Below are 25,649 nucleotides of genomic sequence, written 5' to 3'. Positions count from 1 at the left end.
AAACAAACAAATATTTGGGAGGGGACATCCACGTTTCAACTTTATTGACGGATATTATATACATATTAAGTTTGCTGAACTCTGCATTTTTAACCATTATTAACACCTCATGCCTTATAAACAAAGTCGTCTGCTGCATTCTAGTATTTCTCATACCACACATACAAACTCCCTGTGCATTAGGGCAAGTCATTATAGATATTTATAGCAATGCAGCTTTTGCCATATAAGGCAATTTTTTTCTGCTTGACTTTGTGTCTGTTTGCCGTATTTAAACAACTGTAACGGCTGACTTCCTCAGTGTTAAAAAGTCACACCTTATAACACGCCAGTAGTGTAAGCTCTTTTAGCATCTGAAAAATGGGTGACGAAGATGTTGCAGCTTTAGTTATTGATAATGGATCTGGAATGTGCAAGGCTGGATTCGCTGGGGACGATGCGCCCAGAGCTGTGTTTCCCTCCATTGTGGGACGCCCCAGACATCAGGTAAAGATAAAAGATAAATTTGTCATGAATGAGAATTTTTCCTCAATCACACGAAATACGTTTTGGGTCTAATATCTATTTATTATACTGCCCAGAAAATCTTTACTTACATTATTCACTTGCAAATTTGGAACATTTGCCTCACTTTTTAAATTGACTATAAAATCATGCAAATATACATAAAATAGTAGGAAGATACATGACTAGGGCGTGGCAAAATGGATTGTAAAAACAGCATGAAAATATTCAAACAATATCAAATTATATGCAATGGAAACAGAATAAGAATTAAATACCACAATTTTATGTGTATGAATGCATATTTAAGTGTACCATCTATAACACCTAATAAATGTTAATATATAAATCAAATGCAGTGATGTACAAGCATTACAAAGCAATTTGAATTATTCACAAGTTAAGTACTAGATGTGAGAAACTATGGAACTTTTTTTTAATTATACTACTTTTTTTTTTTTAAAAATGCTTATGATTAATTAAGCTATTAGTTCAATAAGAAATACATTCCTGTAAAATAGCAAGCACCAGTGTCTCTCAGATGTATTATAAAAGGAAACTTGAATCAATTAAAAATATAGCTGCAAAAATTCTCCACTAGAGGACTGATTTCACCTGAAAATAAAGTTTAATAAATAAAACATGGACTTTATAATGGATTTTTTACAAGATTTTTTTTAAATAAAAAAAAAAAAAAAATTACTCTTCAGGGTGTAATGGTTGGCATGGGGCAGAAGGACAGCTATGTTGGAGATGAGGCCCAGAGCAAGAGAGGTATTCTTACCCTCAAATACCCCATTGAACACGGTATTGTTACCAACTGGGATGACATGGAGAAGATCTGGCATCACACCTTCTACAATGAACTCCGTGTGGCCCCAGAAGAACACCCTGTTCTCCTAACCGAGGCCCCACTCAACCCTAAGGCAAACAGAGAAAAGATGACACAGATAATGTTCGAAACCTTCAACACTCCAGCAATGTACGTAGCTATCCAAGCAGTACTCTCCTTGTATGCCTCTGGTCGTACAACTGGAATTGTACTGGACTCTGGAGATGGTGTCACTCACACAGTACCCATTTATGAAGGTTACGCCCTCCCACATGCCATCTTGAGATTGGACCTTGCTGGACGTGATCTTACTGATTACCTTATGAAAATTCTCACAGAACGTGGTTACTCTTTTACAACCACAGCTGAGAGAGAAATTGTTAGAGACATTAAAGAGAAATTGTGCTATGTTGCGCTGGACTTTGAACAGGAAATGCAAACAGCTGCATCATCGTCGTCATTGGAAAAGAGTTACGAACTTCCCGACGGCCAGGTCATCACTATTGGCAACGAGCGATTCAGATGCCCAGAAGCTATGTTTCAACCCTCTTTCCTTGGAATGGAGTCTGCTGGTATTCATGAAACAACATACAACGGCATCATGAAATGTGATGTCGATATCCGTAAGGACTTATACGCAAATACAGTATTGTCTGGCGGTTCAACCATGTACCCAGGTATTGCTGACCGTATGCAAAAAGAAATCACATCTTTAGCTCCCCCGACAATGAAGATAAAGATCATTGCTCCACCTGAAAGGAAGTACTCCGTCTGGATCGGCGGTTCTATCCTTGCCTCCCTCTCCACTTTCCAACAGATGTGGATCAGCAAGCAAGAATATGACGAATCCGGTCCTTCTATTGTGCATAGAAAGTGCTTCTAAGTCATAGTGAACGTAAAGATAATCTAGCTTTTTTTTTCAGAATTGCTTTTTATATTTTCCTATGCAAGAACATGTAATTTCATTTATATACACATATATTTCTTATACTGTGTTCTTTCTATGTACTTGTGCAGCTTGTTACTCATAAAGTTACTCATATATATAAAAAAAAACCATTAAATCAAAATATACTATGATTGTTTTTATTCCGTTACTATAGAAGAGATATGTCAAAAAAGCACATTTATTTTAAGTTCTGTAACAATTAAAAACATGATTTAAGAATACCACGGTCATACGTAGCCTGAAGATACTCAGAGGTCATACACATATGCCAATCCAACATATTAAGAAAAGTAAAGCAAAGTAAAGCCATTTGAGCCTTTTTTTTTCTTACGAAAAATAAACAAATATTCACATCAGCATCCTTTTTACTTAAAATTATACATTTTTTGAAATGCATCTCGCCGTCCTCGGCAACAAAATATCCCTGATATATGTTCCTTTCTTATCAGGAAATTTAATGCAGTTCAAACAAAGTTTGATTATCGTATTATTATAGTTTATCAAACCATTATTATAAATTAGGGATTACTATTGTAATAACAGTTTTGCTGGTACTCGGACAGAGCAAAGGTAATCGATTGTAACATCTGAAATAATATTAAAAAAAAATATTGAGTATGTTTTTAATTCAACACAGTTTCATTTTAAGATTTTTTACCCAAATTAATCTTCAAAAAACCTGAATGTGGATAAGTTGGTTGGTGTTTTAATATACATGTTGTTACAGTGTATTTAGTTGTTAAATAAATTTAGAGATGACTAAGTCTCACGGATTGAGATGTAAAAGGTTCAATAGGCCAAATTGCAAGAAATTGCAATATTTTTAAAATATGATGTTTATTACCGAGAATTTTTTTTTTTCTATAAGAAAATTGAATATTTTATACGGCATTTGAAAAATTAAAATCAAAGCTTTATTAATCAAAGTTACTTATTATAATCTTGAAGCATTTTGAAAAATAATAAAATTATTTGCAAATTTGATGACTTTTACGATTTGTTCTGCGTGAAGTTGCAGTACTGTAATGAAATATGTCTTTTTCGAAATTTTATACCTTTTCTCATAGAAATGTTTTACATATGATTTCAATTTTGTTTTCTTTTTCTTTTTTTCCCTTTTCTTAAACAAGATTAGTAAGAAAAAGGTCGTTATCAGAGAGAAACTTACGGGATCTCAAAAATGATATTCTTTTATATGTAGTTTTCATTTTTTTTCTGTTAGAATTATGTATAAAAAGTACATAAAGTAAGAGATCTAAAACATGATGCACTTATAAGTAACTTATAAGTAACTAAAAGTTATCCTTAAATTTTAAAATAATAATTTAAAAAACACTAAAATTTTCAAAAGAGAAAAGGTTTGATTTTCAATTTCTTCACAAAAATTACTGGAAGAAAGTCGAAGCAGTTTATTATAAATTTCATCTCAGCTCCTTTTCCCTTTTTTTTATATTTCGTGCGCGTTGTTGACACACATTTCATAACCTTTGTGTTGCATAATTTTTTTGGATATGTCACGTGATCTTAAACAACCATAAAATTTGAACTTAAAATTGTGCGATAGAAATAAAATAGAAAAGTCAATTTTGTGAAGTATGGTACACATCAATTCGATTCATGAATTCTGAAATAAAAGCCTTGTATTTTCAAATTAAGAATACAGTTCTTTCAGCATTCGTAAGCATTTCAAAAACATTATGAAGTAAAAATACGTAAACGAGGATTGTCCCTTAGTTAGGGTATACTTAGGTAATATCTTAAACAAAACCAACGGATCTCTATAAAATTTCTAGGTGGATAAAGTGTCTTTTTGGTTGATTAATTTCGAAGTTTCTTTATGATAACTCGAAAAGAACTCGAGTAATTAGAATTGCAGCGTTATCATTCCCTATAGATACACTTAACCTCACAGTTTTGGATTTGGCACACACATAAAAAAATCAATTGCATTTGTGTTAGAAAGTTAGAAAGAACACAAGGGGATTTTTAAAAAAAAATGTTCTTGACAGGCTATTTAACAACTTGAATAGCACAAGGGGTGGGGTGGCTATCTCTCACTTCTTTCGATCATAATCTTTGAGTGTTAATTTAGAATGAGAATGCTCGATGAAAGCCCCCCCCCCCCCCCTCCACACACACACACACACACACACCCTCACACACACACACTGTCGCAGATAGTCAAATGTTCCAAATGTTTTTCTTGTCAGATAATGTTGGAACCAACCCCCAACCCCTTCTCACAAAATAGATTGCATGTGCCGGTTTTCCTTTTCTTTGTCAAAGTTTTGGTTCAACTAGGGTATAAGGAAAAGTAAATCCCTTAATCCGATTAACATCATTCAAATTTAAAAGAAAAGAAATAGTTCCCTTTAAGAACCAAAATAGAAAGATAGTGTTTTGCCTTATTACATTAAATAATTTTAAGGTTTAGTTTCAATTTTTGCCCACCTCCTTTCAAAAACGATGTTTAGTGCCTTGATACAAATATTCCTTATTGATAGCATATATAAAATTCATAAATATAATACCGGATTCTTAAAAATTAACTTATACATTGTCATAATTTTTTTTTTTTTTTTTTTTTTTTTATTATTGCCCCAGCGATATATAAGATTCGATGGATGGCGCCAAGGTTGGGGAGCCCTGGACTCACCAAACTTACAAGCATAAAATATAGCCAATAGTAATGATGACAGTCACATGGCACTATAGTAAATAAACTACTACATATAATGTACTACTAATATAAACACTGTATATTTTAATATTCAACCAGGACAATTTTTCATTGGAAAAAAAAATTAATATGTAAACAAATCCTTTCACACCCTATGCATCCAATATGTGTATGTATTTACAGAAAAGTTATCAAAATAATGAATAACATAATGGTTTTAAACAAGTACAATTTTTAACCAACATTAGAAAACAGTGAAGAAAAAAGACCCCATCTCTTTTCAAATAAAGCCAATTCATTGTTCTTTTTATACATAAATTTTTCAATTTTATAATAATGATTGATTTCCTTTTTTGCTCCTTCTATGGTTGGTAGTGACTTACAAATTCTTTTCTTATAAATATGCCTTTTTACTATACATATTAAAAGATTCAAAATAATATGATATTTACCTTCTCTACCAAATATAACATCAATTATGTTTATTTCAGTATTGTGCTCTGTTTTATAATTGATCCATTCTACTAGTTTACTCCATTATATATCAACATATAAACATTCCCAAAACAAGTGGGTTATAGACTCAGGATGCGTACCACAAAAAGTACACAGATCGGAATGCACGATTCCTATTTTCTTTAAATAAACATTAGTACTCATAATTCTATGTACAATTCGATAATGAAACCATCTAAGTTGTACATCTTCAGTGATACTAAAAATCAGTTTATTATGGGTTTTCCACCACAACTGGTTTACATTCAAATCTAGTACATTTTCCCATTTACTTTCATATTTGGGTTTATCCCATTTAGATGAAATTAAAATGTCATAAAAATCTCTTGATCCCTTTTGACTCTTAAAAATTATTCGGAAGAAATTGGGATAATAAGGAGAATTATAAAAAGCATCCTTTTCCGTATAAATTAAATTAAATTTTCTGACACTTTGTAAGACACCTTGAAATAATGTAAAAGGGGTTGACAAATTATACACATCACAAAATTCTTCAAAACTCATAGGCTGGCCATCAGGAAGAAACAAATCTTTTATGTATTTTACACCTTTATCAGCCCAATGTTTATAGTATATAAAATTATTTGATATCTTAATATTGTCATTATACCAAAGAGGATCAAACATAGACAAACTGTCAGTCTCTATAATCATTCTTAATTCATATAGGGCATTAAAAACATCTTTCCAAAAATGGTTTGAAATTCTATTGGAAATAACCCTTGTAAAACTATTACCAAAACAGGGAAGAAATTCCACTTCTGGAATTATACTATAAAACAGAGTCTTCCATGCAGACACATTAATATTGCTAAAAAGTCTGCGAATCCATGTAATTTTTAAACCCTTACAAAAATCTTTAACACTTATCATTCTTAAGCCACCGTTTTCATGACTCTGTATAATACAATTCTTTGCTACCTTAGGTGGTTTATTGCTCCAAATAAAATTGAAAAACATTTTTTCAAGATCTTGCATAAATTTAAGGGGAGGACTCGGCAAAGAAATTAACAGGTGGGTTATTTTTGGAAAAATGATTGACTTAACTACTGTAATTCTGCCGGCAGTTGTCAACAATCTTTTTGACCAAGAGCCAATTATTTTTTTCATTTCAACAAGTTTAGATTGGAAATTGAGTTTGTTCATAGTATTAGGGTTCAAATCTACAGAATAGGTTATACCTAATACAGTAAATGGTTCCTGAGACCAATGAAGATTAAAATCTAAACAGATATCAACATTTTCTTGAGACAAGGAGCCTATTTTTATACAACGAGTTTTTTCATAGTTTGGTTTAAGACCAGAATATTTAGAAAACTGATCGACAAGTGATAGAGCACATTTAAGAGAGGATTTTGTACCATCTAAAAGGATGACTGTATCATCTGCATACTGCAATAGTCTATATTCATTTCTTTTAATAAAAATTCCTTTGATTCCAGGATTGTTTCTGATCATAATACCCATGATTTCAGCACAGAGTACAAATAAATAGGGCGAAATAGGGTCCCCCTGTCTACATCCTCTTCCGATATCAAAAAATTCTGAAAATAGGCCATGCTGAATTACACACAATTTTGCGTTTGAAAACAACAATCTAACCCAGCTTATGAACTTTTCGCCAAAACCAAAGTAATGTAGAACTTTAAAAATAAATCTCCATGAAACAGAGTCAAATGCCTTTTCAAAATCTATAAGAAGAACAAATCCTGGGATCTTTTCCTCATTACAATAATGAATAACATCGTAAAGTAGTCTAGAATTTTCACCAATGTATCTATTTTTAAGAAATCCCTTTTGATTTTCATGAATAAGTGTGGAGAGAACATTTTTAATTCTGTCGCTAAAACACTGGACAGCAACTTATAAGTAACATTGAGAAGAGAGATAGGTCTCCAATTTTTCAAGTATTCTCTTGGTTTATTTCCCTTTGGAATTACAGAAATTATGCCCTGAGTTTGAGTCATTGATAGACATCCTTTATTATAACTACAGGTAAATGAATTTATCAAAAATTTGCATAAATCAGACCAAAAAAATTTAAAAAACTCTGTAGTGAATCCGTCTGTTCCAGGAGTTTTGTTATTTTTCATATTTTTTAAAGAGTTTAAAATTTCAGACTGGGAGATATCATTATCTAAAAGAGATTTTGTATCATTGCTAAGTTTGGGAACTTCGCAATCCACTAGAACATTGTTTAGGTTAACATCAATTAGTGAATCATCTAGATTTCTATATAAAGATTGATAGAAGTATTTAAGGTTATCTAAAATTTCTTTCTGATTAACAATTGAATTACCTCTACTGTCAATGATTTTTGTTATATTTTTATTTACATAGTTTCTTTTTTCCAGAGCACAAAAATATTTTGTTGGTTTTTCACCGTCCTCGATCCATTTACTATGTGTTCGTATCAATAGTCCTTCAAGCTCATATTTTCTGATATTTTCAAGTTCAACCTGAAGATCATTCAGTAAATTTCCATAAATTTGAAGATGGTGCATGTTAAACATCTCATGCATAAATTTAATTTGTTTTTGAAGAAGTTCTTTCTTTTTTTTTCTCTCACAGGATTTTTTACTGGAAAAATAAATTGCAAACTCTCTAATTTTCATTAAGATAATTTCTAATAATAAATTGTCATCAATTGCTGGTGATCTATATTCACCTACCAAGTATTCTGCCTCAGTATCAGAAATAATTTGTTTGACCTTCTTAACAAAGTCAAGATCTTTCAACAGAGAATTATTAAAGCGCCAAAAACCTCTTCCTTTTGAAAAATTGTCAAATCTTAGTTGAAGTTCAATAATTGAATGATCTGTTCTATATCCTGGGAGAATTGCTGCTGTATCAAGTGTTGACATAAGCTCTTCTGATATTAGAAAAAAATCTAGCCTAGCCAGCTTAATGGGAGATTTTTTAGCCCAAGAGAACATTTTTACATTTGGGTTGCAAATGCGCCATGGGTCAACTAAATTAAATCTATTCTTTAATTTTTCTACTTCCAATTTACTTTTCAGATTATTTTCACGTATGTAGTTGTAACAGTCAAGATCATAATTTTGTACAAGATTCCAGTCTCCACAGACTATAATAAAATCATCATCAAACTCATCAATGATATTTCCAAGATCAATATAAAAGTCAGGATTATCTTTATTTGGGCCATATAGATTTACTAGTGTAATAGAATATCTATTGTCAATAAGGATACTTGAAACAATATAATTTCCAAGGGAATCAAGTTTGAATTTTGAAACTTTAATTTCTACTTTGTCATTAAAAAGTGTTAAAATTCCTCTCGAATCACTAGACCCTGGGCACATCAAAAAATCAAGGCCCCATTGTGAATAAACAATATCTCTCTCATTATCTGTACAATGTGTGTCTTGTAAGCAGTAAAATGTTGCATTATGTTCTCTTAAATATTTGAAAACATCCTTCCTTTTACTATGATCGTGTAGCCCTCTACAATTCATGGAAATAATTTTAAGCTTACTAGCCATACTTATTATACAGAATGAAATATGGACACAACATACACATATTTACATACGTACACAGCTCAATCATTATAGACTGAAAAATAAAAAAACCACAAGCTTCCTGCATATGCTTAAAAGGGAACATGAAAAATAATGGAGAGAGAGAGGAAAAAATTCAACATATTGTGTATGTTGGCTGCTTGAAAAAGTTGATTATGCATCAGTATATTTGATCCAAACTGTGTCTGTTGGCTTGCGATATTGTAGTTCCACATCGGTCTTTCCCTCAATGATTCGAGTTTTGAGTCCAGCGCGTCTCAACTTGTATGCTTGTTGGGAAAGGATACTACGTTTTTTCTTCAAATGACTAGGTAGGTCCGTTCGCACAGCTTTTCCTTTCGATAAATTACTGTTCCGGGCCTTCATTAGGATGGCGTTACGGTCTTCCATTCGGGCGAACTTCACAATTATGGCCTCAGGCGCTGACTCTTGGTAAGAGTTGATAGACGTGTTGTTTGGGTTTCTTGGGATACGGTGAGTATTCTGGATAATAATTGATTGAATGCTCTCCTCGTCTATTCCTAATTCGTCAACAAAAAACTTTCTCACCACTTCTGTTACATTTTCTTTATCTCTTTTCTCCAAACCATATATAAGCACATTGTACTTCCTTGACCTGGTTTCTTGGTAGGTAATATAGTTTTTCAATTCCTCTACTTCAACCTCAAGTTTCTCAACTGCTTTAAGTTTTGACAGAGAAGTCTCCATGTCCGTTAATCTGTCGTCTTGACTTTGGACAGCTTTGTCGAGGTCATCCATTTTCTCTTTGAAAGCACAGAACTTATCATCGATAGACTTGCTCATAATCGTAAGTCGCTCCTCAATATTCTTTTCCATCGTTTTAAATAACTGTGTCATCAGTTCTTTGAGATCATTGTTTGAAATATCACATTTCTCACCTTTCTCATCCTTCTCGCCAGCTCTTCCCGCGTCTTTAGATTTGGTCCGAGTTTCCTCTGTCGAATTCTTCTCCGACTCTTTTAAAAATTGGTCTAATGCGCCTTCCTGGACTTTCTGGCTGCTTCTACCTTTTCCCGGCATATTTTGTGGGAACACAGCAAACCGCAACTGATCGTAATAGACCTTCAGCCCGTTAAATAAAGAAAACTTTCTCTCTCGACGCTCGACACGTCTACATCAGAGCGTACCTGAAAATGGTTTACACGAAGTGTAAACTAATAAAATGAATTTCAGTCCATGTAAATTAATTAGATAGATAAAAACTGGGAATAAAAAAACTTATCTATCCAATAGCGTACACATTCATTCAAGAAGAATCCTTCCGCGATCTAAAAATAGTGCCATTTAAAAAGTGAAAATACGACAATATTTTGAATGAAAATAAGTTTATCTTAATAAGTTAAATGACAACATTTTAAATATATGTAATATTTTTTAACATTGTTACAATTTCTTTACATAAAGACGGAATGTTTACGTTATCGTTCGCGGCGTAGTAATACACAGTGTAAGACAGAAAAATCTCACACTGCTGTCTCACACCGGACAAGTCAATCTTACACTGGTGATTATGCGAGAATTGATTTTTCACCACCTGTGACATTTGGCGCCCAACATACAAATACCCACTATTCCTTAGGAACATGCCTTACAGCATTTCCCGAACTCCTAGAATTCGAGGACGTATTGCTATAAAAGTTGGGGGATATGTCACCGGGTTCACAGGTGCGTGAAAGTCAGTCAATATATCGGGTCTCAATAACTCAGTGGATAGAGCGCTGGCACGGTACGCCAGAGGCCCTGGGTTCAAGTCCCGGTTGAGACTTGATTTCTCACCACCTGTGACATTAAAAAACCAAAATAATATGTTGCTCTTTTTATGACTTCTTGATAGCAGATTTGTTTATCATTGAATTGGAAATATATGTATGTAAAGACTATTTTGGAAACAGGTAAACTCATGTCACCATTGATTAAATCAATATCATAATTAAGGATTGCAATGTCATTTATTGTAGTTGCAAGTTAGCCAGTGTTGTAGAGTGAGACTTCCTTCGTTGCCAGACTTCCCCCGGAAGCCGTACTCTAGAACGAGACTTCCCCTGGACGTATTGCTCTGGAGTAAGACTTCCCCATGGAAGATAAATGAACCCCGAGGAAGTCTTACTCAAGAGCTCAACTTCCCTGAGGGGAGACTCACTTTACTACATGTACATGTAGTTGTAGAGTCAGACTTCTCCCATAGTTGGTCTTAACCCTTCACTTAATATTGCTATTACTTGTACTTATATATCTGTATAGATTGTTACAGTAATGTCAGACTTTATATCTAGTCACGGCCCCGCTTTCACTGAAAGTGGGAGATTTTAATCTGAGTCTGTTCGTCTGTCATCTATATGTGAGTTATACTTTCATATGCATAGAATATAAAATAGTTAAAATAACAGTATAACTCTACTAGAAAATTAACAAACCATTTGATATTCATATATTTTACATTAATTTACTATAAATATTTCTAATGTAGCATGAAATAAAAGTTAAAAACAGCATAAGTACTGCTCTTGTATAAATTACTTAAAAATACATTTTATATCACAGGATTAAGATCCGCCATTCAGTTAACTGAAAGGTGACTGAAAGTCGACTGAAAGGTGACTGAATGGCAGAACACTGCCATTCAGTGACCATTTCTGACCCTTCAGTGAGCATTCAGTTGAATGGTGTATGTTCATCCTGTGTATACTTCTTTTCTTATCCAATAAAATGACAAATTTAGAATTCATCCGGGGCTCACTCTAGAGCTAGATTTCAACCGGGAAATATATCTTTAGAGTGAGCATCCTCCAAGGGGAAAGTATCATTCTAGAGCTAATCTTCCAAGAGGAAGTATGGTTCTAGGTTGAGCCTTCCCCACTTAGGTATAGGCTTTCTCTTTATCGAGACTTCAGGGGGAGGGAAATTATGGCTCTGAGGTGAAGTATGACTCTAGAGTTAGACAACCCCCTCTCTGGGGAAGGCTCAATCTAGAGCAAGACATCTGGGAGAAGTCTCACTATGAGGGAAAGTTTCGCTCTACAACACCGGTAATCGGACAGAGCAATTGTAATCGCTTGCATAATCCGCAATGGGTTAGTCGAAAAGAAAATTACGTTTATACCTCAACACAATTTCATGAAAAGATATTTATTTGTATATTTCAGATGATCACTTAATTAATGAATTAATTACAAAAATCTTTAATCATAGGCATTGTAAAATAAATATTTCATTCTCGACCATTTATTGGAAGAAAAAAACATTGCGGCCATGTTGCATAGGTATATTATTTTATTCTAATCTAGCCTGGTCATTTATCGTGATGCCCCAGATTACTTTGTGTTGAAGTTAGGGGAAAGATTTTGACTTATATTTCATAAACATGTCACACTGTCTTCTCTTCAGTAATTTCACTCAAATAAACTTCTAGCAAGCCTAAACCTAGACTATAAGTGCCAAAAATTCTCAAGAAATTCCCAGACAAACTAAACAAGACCTAAAGAACATAATGCTATGTAAGGCAGAGAAACTGACAACAACAACAAAAAGAGGAACGAACGAAACTGTATAATGACTTCAGCTGTCAAAAAGATAAACAGTCCTTAGGCCTGGAAGGTACAAAAAAAGTATTGAAGGAAATGTATACAGTGATATTTTGTATAATTCATGATTAAATGTATAGTGAATCTATATTCAGGGCAGTAAATCTCTCTTTTATTCAAATTTCTACTTTCAAAATTGTTAAAATATCATGCTAAAAAATATAGATATATTTAGTTGTGTTTAAATTCATATGATTTATCCACAGCCCTTAAAATCCTTAAATCTGCCTGACAAAAAGGGTATAAAAAGTTAAACTTCTTAGAAAGAATACCCAATTCCGTTGATGATTTACTTATAAAGTATATGATTTAATTTTTTACTTTAGTTTGCATATATATTGCCATATTACGTTTTACAGTCTACATTACTGCCAAAATTCATTCCAAAATTCTGCATATTTCTCAAGTTATTCTGAAATCAATTCTCAAAATTCTAAAAAAAAAATGAATTACAGTGGAAACTGTTTAATCCGACACCTGTGCAATCTGTTTCACTGTGAATTCCGTCCTTTATTTTCATTCTCAAATTACTATTTTCCATGTTCTTGACACTGTGCAATCCGAGACACTGTCCATTCTGACACAAAATTTGTCTCCCAATGCATGTTGGATTAGACAGGGTTCACTGTATTTTTCTTTTCGTGAAGCTAGCTATTTTCATTTTTTGTAAAGAAGGTTCGACAGGACGAATTTTTTCAGGATTTTTTCGATAACCTCTAAGAGGTTGCTTATTAGCACTCATTCCCTACAAAATTTTATCTACATAATTTGATCATATGGTCTTACCAAGTAACTAAAACAATTTTGCCGAGCTACTCTTTTGAACTCTAAAATGTATCTGTCAAATTCAGGGAAAATTTTGTCCATTTGAAGCCCCATTTACAATAGTAAACCAATTGACTGTACATATGTCAAAGCAGGCAGTTTAAAATATTTTATTCGAAAGGAATTATTGGAGACTTACTCTTACATGTACGACATGGAGTAAACATAGTCAATTTGGAAATGTTGATTGCTGATGCACATAGTTAATGCAGTTATTCGCTGCACTTCAAAAACCGTCCGAATATATGTGATTGAGCACAGGATTAATCTAATTTAAAGAAAAATAGATCAATTCAGAATTGATTTTTGCATATATTGGGAAGTATACACTTTAGAATGCACTTTGGTGGTAATGAAGATTGTTTATATGCCAAAAAAAAAAAAATAAAAAAAATAGAAAGTATGGATTTAAAGATAGAGTTTTCGGTGAGATAAAGCTATCTAATTCCCGTTTCGCTGAAGTTGTAACTTGGTCATTCAAGAAACATACAGAGGAAAAGTCAAGGATTCATCACAAATCTGAAGGATAACTATAGATTTATTGAGAACGCTAATCACGACAAGATTTCTTTTTTCACTACAAGTTTTTTTTTTTTTTTTACTTTGAAAACATTTTAGATTTGTTAAGATACATGTATTTGTTTTTTAATACAAAGAACAAATGTATTTGTTATGAAATTTGTTTGAAGGATATACAATGTGTTAAACATAAAACTGAATATCACCGTGTCTTTTGCAGGAATAAATTCAACACTTGATTCAGCACAGTATCAATTTATTCAGTGCTTCATAGAAGAAAAAAATCAGGAATCTAGAATATTTATGAAATTAAGCTGTTCTTTAAATGATAACTCAAATAAAATGGCTTCAGGCAAAAAGCGAGGAGAGGGGAATTTTGTGTGTTTATATACTAGATGCAGAATATTATATGTATAACACGTGCATATAATTGAGATAAAAACAGGCAGTTATTGATCAACAGTAATGTCAATTTAGGTCATCTAACCGACAACACCTATATACAAAAATAAACAATATCACTTGTTCACATAAAACCGTCACAGCAGGCACACAGCACACACAATGGCAGCGAACAAGTTTGATTGGCAATGCAGGCAAATTGTTTTTCAAACCAATCATATAACCTCTGTGACATGAATATTAACGTTCCCTTTAAAAGGAAAAAAAATCAGGTGGTATGTGGAAATTATATATGTCCATCTATTTGTCCATTTTTTTCAAACAAAGTTATTTTACGTTTGATATACCGTAAAAGAAAATAAAGGATATTGTTGATATTTTGTTAATCAATCGAGGGTCAGCATAATTTGTTACACGGCGTAACATCTGGAAAACATCAGTATCGATCCGACCAAAATGTAAGGTATAAAAAAGATGAGTAACTTTACTAAAGTAGATCCAAAATATTGTAAGTTAAAAACTCCATATAATTGTTAAAAAATTACGACAGATTATGCTTAACTTATTTTTAATAAGAAATAAGAACAAATGATTCTCTTAAGTTCATTTCTTGTAACAGTTGCATGCTAAAATGTAATTAACAACCCCATTTGAAAAATATTTCAAAATTTTATTTTTGGGAATTTTCGTTTTTTATTTTTGGACAAATACCATAATTTTGAAAAAAAATAGTATACTATAGCGATATATTTGTTGATGGGACAACACATAGAAGTGACAAATATCTCATTAATATTTTGTACCCTCAGTTTTTCTGTATTTTTTGCAAGGAAAAAGTTTTGAAAAAATAGCCCAAGGCAAATGGAAAATAGACCCAGGGATCTAAGTAACTGGGTATTCTGACAATGTTTTTTTTTTCGTTTCAGAATATCCCAATTACTTTAAGTTCATCACAATTTAGCAGCTGTTTTAGTAGTGTCTTATTTTCCTCTGATAATTTCTTGTACAATTTTAATATTTGAATAAAAATTGTAGACGTACTTTTCCCGTGTGGGATTAATTCACGCTATGTACACGGTCACAGATTTTCTGTGGAAATTTGTCACAGCGTACTTATAGTGCATTTAAGACAAAGAATTGCAATCCAAGAATAGGGATTCCTCGGAAGTATGATCACACGGAAAAGAGGACGTTTACAGTAAATAAATAAATAAATAAATAAATAAAACATAATGAAAAGTGTAAACCTGAGCTATTTGGCTGTTTTTTTCTCTTGTATGTGCGTGTACATCAAGTACCATTGCCTTCATTTTGTTTTATTATAATAATAATTTATTTGTTCAAGACTGATAGAAAATTTAGGAAATTAAAATTGCAAGCAATTAAGGTGCAGTCTCCCTCCGATAAGAGAGATAACTCTCAATTCGGTAAATGACTATTATTCCTCTACAAATTATCAAGTTAAATGGTAATTTTAGTCCTCTTTAGCCCCGCAATGTATGCTGAAATTGTGTGCATTTTTTTTTTATTACAAAATGCATTCCTTTGGAAAATCATTAGCATTAAAGTAAAATTTTATATAAATGAACAGAGGGCTATAGTATCTAAAGAAAAATAAATACGATGTCTAAAGGTTAATTTTGTACAAATCTACCACAGAAAGAAATAAATGAAATGGATCTTTTATTTCGATGTGTTAAGATGTTTTCAGCCTAGCGAATAGAAAATCAATTAACAAAAAAATGGGAGGAGGATTGTCCTCGTTTCATTGACGAATGTTCCAGCTAGCATGCTTACGTTGGTCTTCCGTCAGTTTTATGCGTTAGCTCAACGTCATCTTGCTATTCGACCCAAAGTTCAACCAGTAAGTTGGCTAGACATTGAAATCGACATGTAAGCTGCTTTCCTTTCCATTTATCACTCTCTTAGACCAACACTGGGAAAACGTTGAAACCCGCTCATTATAATCAACATTTACTAAAATTGGGCCAACATTGGACCAACATTTGTCATGTCAAAATTTCTCGGTTGGTCCGTGTTGGGCTAATATTACACCCCAGCACACCGTGGCCTTGTTTCATGCCAACACCGCCGGACCAACATTTGGTAAACATTACATGCCCTACACACAGTGACTTTGTTTCATGCCAATATCTACTTGCATGGACCTACGTTGAACCAGCATCACATGCGCAACATATGGGGGTCATGTTTTCTGCCAACAGTTATTACTTTGTACCAACACTGGGCAAATATCACATAGTCAACACCCCTGGAAAAGCTTTCATGCCAAAATATCATCTGTATGACCAATGTTTGGCCAATGCTTACTGTCTAACAGGAGAACTATATCAACCTACCAACCGTCACCCGATGTAGTATTGCTATTTTTTGTGGTAAGCCACTGAAAGTTTATTAAGTTTGCTGAACATTGCATTTTTAACCAAGGTTAGACTGGTACCCTGACATTGGTTAACGGGTGCAAGCGCCCTGAAAAACCAACGACAGGTAACCACTGCCATTTTATCGCGTCACAGGAAACGGCAATGATGGTAAAATAATATATTTAGACTAGCATAAATCCAGAGTGCTTTGAAGTAAACAACCCTTCCTTCTGCATGCCACACTGCTATTAACCAAGAAAGAAGACAGAATTTAACTATCTATAAAACGTTACGTAGTTAAAATCATTTGCAATAGGGTCTAAATCAGTAATTCAAGTCTTTGATTATTTTACATTCACTTGTCATCCATTGACCCATATATTGTAAATCACTTAACACGGCATATTGTCCTTATTTATGCTTTTCAAGTTTACAGGTAATAATAGCCTTTTACTCGCCTTTCTAACTACATAAATCAGGGCACTTAGCCTCTGTGTTATGTATCAGGATCACATTACACAGTTAGCTAGGTCTACTTTCTCGACTTCATTTTAACGTATTGAACTCAATCAACACGCACGGACACGTTATTAAAAATTATCCACATATTTTTTTTTTTTTTTTATTTTATACTTCACTTTCAGTATGTTACGTTTTGTTATCTCAGTTACTCAATATATCTTTGGATCCACCAAACTATTCTTCTCTGCAATATGGAAGCTATTATTTTTATTTTTAGAATGCGTAATTACTATGCGCGACAAAGCAGTGAGTTTTTCCACTGTCATGGCGGCGGTGGTTACTTGTCCTTGTAATTCCTAGCGGCAGCGACTGGAATCAAGGGCAGAGAACCAGTGCTAGCGTCGCTTCATGCTTCATGTGAAGAAAGTCGTCTGCTGTATACAAACTCCCATTGCATTAGTAATGTATAGATATTTTTAGAAATGCAGCTTTTGCCATATAAGGCAATTTTTTCTGCTTGACTTTATATCTGCTTGCCGTATTTAAATAACCGTAACGGCTGACATTCTCAGTGTTAACAAAACCTTTTGGCTTGCAATACGAGTAGTGAAACCTCTTTTAGCATTTTAAAAATGGGTGACGAAGACGTTGCAGCTTTAGTTATTGACAATGGATCTGGAATGTGCAAAGCTGGATTCGCCGGGGACGATGCCCCCAGAGCTGTGTTTCCCTCCATTGTGGGACGCCCTAGACATCAGGTAAAGAGAAAAGATTAATTTAACATGAATGAGGATTTTTCCTCAATCACTATATCACTGGGTCATGATAGCTATTTTGTATACTGGCCCATATGATCTCGCCTTACATATTTCACTTGCAGATTTCGATTATTTACTTCACTTCTTAAATTGAATCAAATCATGCGTATATGCATTCAACAGTAAGAAGAAAGAGAATTAGGGCATGGCAAAATTGATTGTTAAAAAACACCTGAAACAAGCAGAATTTAATTGTGTGGGATGAAAACAGAACAAGAATAATACACAAATATTTTATGCGCATGAAAATGATGAATGTATATACGTCTGATTTACAGTACCTAAAACGTTCTACTTTCTTTCCCATTTTTAGCTGACCTGAGCTGAAAGCTCAAGTGAGCTTTTCTGATCAGATTTTGTCTGGCGTCCTTCTGTTTGTTCGTTCGTCCGTCTGTAAACTTTTCACATTGCTGACATCTTCGCAAGAACTACTAGACCAATTTCAACCAAACTTGCCTTAAAGCATTCTTGGGTAAAGGGGATTCAAGTTTGCTCAAAGAAGGGCCACATCCTCTTACCAGGGAAGATAATCAAGATTTATAGAAAATTTGGTTGCGACTTTTAAAAATCTTCTAAAGAACCAGTGCACTAGAAAAGTTGAAACTTATGTGAAATTTTCATAACACAGTGTAAATTCTTATTTGTTCAAATTATGATCCCCGTGGTTATGGTGGAGCCACAATGAGGGATCAAAGTTTTACTTCGGAATATTGATATGGAAGCATTATCAGATAGTGTAGATTCAAGTTTGTTCAAATAGTAGATTCAAATTTGTTCATAAAATGACTCCCGGGGGTAAAGTGGGGCCACAAGGGGGAACGAATTTTTACATAGGAATACATAGGAAAAATCGTTAAAAGGCCATGAGTAGTCATATGAATTTCTATGAAATATCTTTAAAAAATCTTCTTCTCAAGAGCAGCAAAGCCATGATCAGTCATGTCTACATAGAATCATCCTCATCAGGTAGTGTAGGTTAAAATTTGTTAAAAACAAACCTCTGGATATATGGTGGGGCAGAAATTGGGGATCAAAGTTTAACATAAGAATATATAGAAGTTTTTAAAATTTCTTCCCAAGGAACAGCAAAGCCATAATTTGTCATATTTAGATGCCCCCGGGAGTCAGAATATGTAGGAAAAAGAATGTGATGATGAAGAACAGGTGAAGGTGAGCATTATGGCCCATGGGCTTCTCGTTTTTCGTTGGCCCCCCTGTTTGTTCACCGTTCGCTTACATTTTTAATTTGGCTTTCCCATTCACCAGTCCCTCGCGTTCATTGTTCAAAAAAGTGTTCAGAGTGTTCACTATTTGTTCACTTTGCATTCAACTTGGGTTCTAAGTGTGATTGGTGTTCATCATCGTTCAGTCTTTGTTTCTTCGCTGTTATAACTGTAACTATACAATGAAAGGATTGATGTTTATAAAAGAAAAAAAAGAACTTGTGTGTGCGCAAGCGTATTTAGTAATGCATTTATATCGTGATTTGAGAGGTAGGAGGAAATTGTTATTTGATGAAAAATATTATGTATGATATTATTCAATGAATTAATTGATTAAATAATTGTTGTTAGGTATATCTAATAAGATCGATGTTGAAAAGTTAAATTTAAAAAAATCAGCAATATGCATATCTTATGAAAGAACTAGCTTTGAGGTATATGTTATGACTTTAAGATAACATCATGCATTGAATTTTTATGGTATGAATGTTCATTTGTAGTATGGTTAAATAGAGTAATACAAAAAGAAACTAGCAAATTTAAGACGGGCTGCAGAAAGGGGATAAGACTTTCTATTCATTCACCCTTCATTCAGCGTTCGCTCACCTTCAAGCAAGGAAGTAGAACGTTTCAGTACGAAAGCCCAGAAGGCTCAGTCGAGATTCGAGTTTCGATATACGAGATTCGATATTCGAGTTCCGAGATTCAAGAACCAAACTTACCAATCAAAAGGCGGATTCGACATTTGATAACTCCCCTTTGCTAACGTTTTACTATCAATGAATCATCGACTACATTTATAACAAAAGGGTCATTTGCTTTAATAATATAATGCAAAAAAGAATGTTTTACGTATCAAAACCAAAAAAAAGAGATTTTTGGTTTACTTTGCAAAAAAAAAAAAAAAAAAAAAAAAAAAAAAAAAAAAAATGTATAAATTTTAATTTTCTCATTAAACTAAACAATATATATAAATAAAGAATACTATTTAAACCTTATCGTTGAATAGCAGAATTAACACGACGATAAATAATTTAATAACCCCAATAGGGAGAAAAGTAAATTGATATAAAGTATTAAGTGTTCTCTCTACAGTTAGACTGCTCTACTACTTGATGTGGAATAAAATAAATTGCAGTCTGTATTGTATATATAATTTTTGATTAAAATATTCAAAGCATTTTACATGTTATAATAGACCAAGATAAGTAAATGAAAACTATATTTCCATGTATTTCTCCTTTGGGGAAGGCAAACGCGATTTTTTTTTTATATTTTGTACTTCGTTCTCTTTAAAGATTTTTCCTAAGTAAAGAAGGCGTACTTAAACAAAGTAATTTTAATATGTACTCGTACTACTTCCGGCTATACAATTTGTTCAAAGTCCAAAATATGTATAGAGACTCCATTGATTTGGTTAAGTGTTTAATGTTTTAATACTTGCATATCTTTTTTTTCTCTGTGGTCTTCAAATCATGTATGAGAACTTATGTATTGATTGGTTATGTATCGTGTGAGACCCGAACGGTTTCCTAAAAATAACTTATAAATAGCTATCGTATATATTTATTATCATTTTGCCCTTGTCTCGGAAAAATGACAATGAATGTTGAATATACAAAATATCAAAGATTTGTCTAGCGTTGTAATAAACAACATGGCCGTGAGACCCTGGGCTCGAACCCCCCCCCCCCCCCCCCCCACCACCACCACCCCTGCTCTCGATAATTTAGCCGATATATTAGTATTTTTGTATAGGGAAAATAGCAACGCTATGCTTGTGTTTCTTCAAATACAACGTCCGCTAAACCCCTCTATTTTGAAGTGGGGAGTTTAAAGGATTGAAAGGATTTTTTATTTAATGTTTTCTACGGAAATCAATAAAATCTTTATATTAAACATGTATGTTTCAGCCACCAGTACTTAACGGACTGTCCCTTGGTTTCACAATCTTGGTCACTGGCCACTTTGTTTCTTAAATTGATATTAAATCAAAGATCTCTTCGTTATAAATATATTCAACGATTTCTTTATAGTAAAATCTTAGAAAAGGAGAGTAATCAAATGTTGAATCCGCCTTTTGATTGGTTTATTTAGATCTTGAATCTCAATATTCGAATTTCGAATCTTGTATTTGTATTTCGAAATTCAAATCTCGAATGAGCCTTCTGTGCTTTCGTATTTCAGAGACTGTTAGTGTACCGTCTACAATAACAAATTAATGTTGATGTATGAATCAGAGAATTTGATGTATTTGTATTACAAAGCCCTTTGAATTATTTGTAAGTTAGGAATTAGATGTGATGAAACTATGGACCTCGGATGTTTTTTCCTGAAATGTATTGATTTTTAAAATTGTACCCCTTATGAAACTTTCTGTATTTCTAGAAGTACTTTGGGGTACAAGGAGGGCACCAGTACCCTTCAGATGTACTGTAAAATCACATATTTTCTTGGGGTCAAATTTTTGTTGTTTGAAGAAAAAAAAATATGTATTCGTGGGGATTTAATTTCCTGAATGAAGAATAAATGAAAAGTTATCGGCTCGGATGTTGATTTCATACATAAAGAGTAAGCTTATATCAAAACACGTATTTTTCACAAATTGAAGAAAATTTATATTTTACCGGGCAACCCTTGTACATGTTTTATTTTTTTTTCTTTAGGGTGTGATGGTTGGCATGGGACAGAAGGACAGCTATGTTGGAGACGAGGCCCAGAGCAAGAGAGGTATTCTAACCCTTAAATATCCCATTGAACACGGTATTGTTACCAACTGGGACGACATGGAGAAGATCTGGCATCATACCTTCTATAATGAACTCCGTGTGGCTCCAGAAGAACATCCTGTTCTATTAACCGAGGCTCCACTCAACCCGAAGGCAAACAGAGAAAAGATGACACAGATAATGTTCGAAACCTTTAATTCTCCAGCCATGTACGTAGCTATCCAGGCCGTACTCTCCTTGTATGCCTCTGGTCGTACAACTGGAATTGTACTCGACTCTGGAGACGGTGTTACTCACACAGTTCCCATTTATGAGGGTTACGCCCTTCCCCATGCCATTATGAGGTTGGATCTTGCTGGACGTGATCTGACTGATTATCTCATGAAAATTCTAACAGAACGCGGTTACTCATTTACAACCACAGCCGAGAGAGAAATTGTTAGAGACATTAAAGAGAAATTGTGCTATGTTGCTCTGGACTTTGAACAGGAAATGCAAACAGCTGCATCATCGTCGTCATTGGAAAAGAGTTACGAACTTCCCGACGGCCAGGTCATCACTATTGGCAACGAGCGATTCAGATGCCCAGAAGCTATGTTCCAACCCTCTTTCCTTGGAATGGAGTCTGCTGGTATGCATGAAACAACATTCAATAGCATCATGAAATGTGATGTCGATATCCGTAAGGACCTGTACGCAAATACGGTATTGTCTGGCGGTTCAACTATGTATCCAGGTATTGCTGACCGTATGCAGAAAGAAATCACAGCTTTAGCTCCCCCATCAATGAAGATTAAGATCATTGCTCCACCTGAAAGAAAATACTCCGTCTGGATCGGTGGTTCTATCCTTGCCTCCCTCTCTACTTTCCAACAAATGTGGATCAGCAAGCAGGAATATGACGAATCAGGTCCTTCTATTGTGCATAGAAAGTGTTTTTAAGTCTTTGTGAACTTTGAAGATATTCTAGCATTTTTTTTTCAGAATTGCCTTTTATATTTTGCTACACATATGCAAGAACGTATAATTTCATTTTTATACATATACATTTCTTTTACTTTGTTCTTTCTATATACTTGTGCAGCTTGTTACTCATAAAGTTACTCATATATATATATAAAACCATTAAACCGAGAAATACTATGATTGTTTTCGATTCCGTTACTATAGAAGAGATATGTCAAAATATTATACTTTCATGTAAATTAGTTGAATCTGATTCGTCGAGAAATATTTGTTAAAAACACTATTACCCGCTGAATGATGAAGCCACGCCCTCCTGCGTAGCAACAGTAAACATTGCTTAACGACAGGTGATATTCCAAAAAAAAAAAAAAAAAATAGTGACTGCGCAGAATTTATGCTCGCGAGGTTCACTGTTATGTGTATTTGTATAAAATATTCAGTATAATATAACAAATAATATAAAGTTGAGTGTAATATTGAAAATTTTCACCCCTCGAAAACCATTATCAACCTCGGTTGCGCCTCGGTTGTTCTTGGGGTGAAAATTTTTAATGTTACACTCAACTACATGCAATATTTATATAATAGCACTTTTTTTCAAAGTTCTCTAACAATTTAAACATGACTTTTACAATTTGTTCTGCGTGAAGTTGCAGTATTGTTATGAAATATGTCTTGTTTTGAAATTTTATACCTTTCCTCACAGAAATGTATACATATGATTTTAATTTTGTTTTCTTTTTCTTTTTTTTTTTTTAATTTTCTTCTACAAGATTATTTAAAAAAAAGGTTGTAATCAGAGAGGAACTTACGGGAGCTAAAAAATGATATACTTTTGATGTATAGAAACTTATATATGTAGTTTTTATTTTTCTTTTCTGTTAGATTACTGTACAAAAAGTACATTAAATTAAGAGATCTAAAAAAATAATGTACTTATAAATAACTAAAAATTATCTTTAACCCTTTCTCTACCAGCGCATTTTAAGAGAATTTGGAAACCTTTTGACATATCATTATAAATTAATTTTTAACTTTTTTATCCAAAGGGAAAGCTAGGCATAATGCATACCATTTTGGAGGGAGTTTTCTAGTGATGATATTCCATAGCTATTCAGATACCTCACGCCTGACCTTACTACTGGAAATAGAGGAAATTTAGAATATACTCACAAAAGGGCATTATACTAAACTACATTAATCACATAAACTTTTTTTTCAATTCTGCAAAATAAAGATTTTAAAGAGGTTGCTAAGCAACAGGTATTTTGTTTCTTGTTTTTTGCTCATCCAAATCACATTTATTCATTCCATTACCTTTTAAAGTCAGATATGGGGTCATAATATTAAGAGGGATGTACAGTAAATATTTGTCTTAAAGTTTGACCTCAGCAGGCTTATTTTTAGGAGGTCAAACGTCAAATAAGTGCAGAATTTTATCATTTTTTTTTCAACACTTTTCAATATTCTATAATAGCTAAAATTTTACAACAATGAATGTTGAAATAGACAGTTCTGAATAAACTCTTTAGAAGGCATCATGCTGAACTACAACATCCATATACCACTTATGTTCAAATACTGTAAATGTGGTTATTTTGACGAGTTGAAAAATTGACGATTTTTTGTTTACGAAAATTGACGAGTGTTAATTTTGACGAAATATTGAATCAAGAGTTATGTATATATTTGATTTCACAAGATTAAAACAAAAATGAATACAAAGAACTCCTAAAAAAAAAACCAGTTTCAAAACTAGTACTCAGAGTAATTTCGCCAGAAGCTAGAGGACCAAAAACTTGGTGGAAACATTGCTTAGTTGACTTGAGAACGTCTACGATTAAGCCGCTCTGTGCGAGTTCACGATGTTATAAGCAAGGACCGAGACTTCCTCGGGAACTCATTTACAAGCGTTCTCACCAATAAAATTTAATTTTGCTTGTAAAAACCATCTACAGTGTATAAGATTTGATTGAATTGATTGCTCTTTTGTACTAGTCTTTGTTTTCATTATACGAAACCGATTGCCTGAGGTGACAAAGTAGGTCAAACACGGCGTGATAATTACGCAAAGTTAGAATGTTGTAACCATGGGTAATAATAGTATATGACATACTCAGTGTTTTTAAAACTGTGATTATATGTTTTCATAACTATTTACAAAAAAATTAAACAGTAATTTTGATCTAGTTTTATGGGGGAAGCCGAGGAAATTAAGCGGTGAAGTTGTACAACGGTCAATGTCTGTTGTGACGCTATATATATGATATATGAAGTTTGACGAGTGGAAATTTTGACGAGAAAAGAAAAATCGTCAAAATAGTCAAAATTAGCACGTCGTCAAAATTTCCACGTTTACAGTACGTGTTCAATGACCTCTAAGTGGTTGCTAAGCAACAACAAAAATTTAAATTTTTCAGTTGTATAAGTTTGTTATCGCTCATTCATGGATGCTATTTTTGTGCTTTTCATGATGTTGTAAGATATGGGGCAAAAAAAATGTATAGAACTTACATGTACATCAGACAACTTGTCTTAAGTATTGACCTTGACATTTCTTTTCTTAGGGGGTCAAGGTCATATCAATACAGAATCCTGCCTTAAATTGCAAGAACATATCCATTTTGAAATGCTGCAATTATTATGGACATATTGTCTTATAATTGACAAATAAAATTGTGAACGACATAATC

At 33.2% G+C, this 25,649-nt stretch overlaps 2 protein-coding genes across 2 annotated transcripts in view; both read left to right on the top strand.

The window, feature by feature from the left end:
- The first annotated feature begins 296 nt into the window (after positions 1-296).
- LOC133178558 (actin, cytoplasmic) lies at positions 297-3,267 on the top strand. Its single transcript, XM_061313265.1, has 2 exons — positions 297-486; positions 1,215-3,267. The coding sequence occupies exons 1-2, from the start codon at positions 361-363 to the stop codon at positions 2,217-2,219; spliced, it is 1,131 nt and encodes a 376-aa protein (XP_061169249.1). The 5' UTR covers positions 297-360; the 3' UTR covers positions 2,220-3,267.
- Positions 3,268-17,791: 14,524 nt separating this feature from the next.
- The window catches only part of LOC133178560 (actin-like), a 50,020-nt gene continuing 42,162 nt past the window's right edge, over positions 17,792-25,649 (top strand). Inside the window, exon 1 of the mRNA XM_061313267.1 lies at positions 17,792-17,978. Within this exon, the coding sequence (XP_061169251.1) occupies positions 17,853-17,978 (126 nt within the window). The 5' untranslated portion in view covers positions 17,792-17,852. The remainder of the gene's footprint in view (positions 17,979-25,649) is intronic.

Source organism: Saccostrea echinata, unplaced genomic scaffold (assembly GCF_033153115.1).
Source record: "Saccostrea echinata isolate AGI-Se365-2 ecotype Australia unplaced genomic scaffold, CSIRO_AGI_Sech_v1 ptg000003l, whole genome shotgun sequence".
NCBI classification, from domain to species: Eukaryota; Metazoa; Mollusca; class Bivalvia; order Ostreida; family Ostreidae; genus Saccostrea; species Saccostrea echinata.
This window is presented reverse-complemented; position numbering and strand designations above follow the sequence as displayed.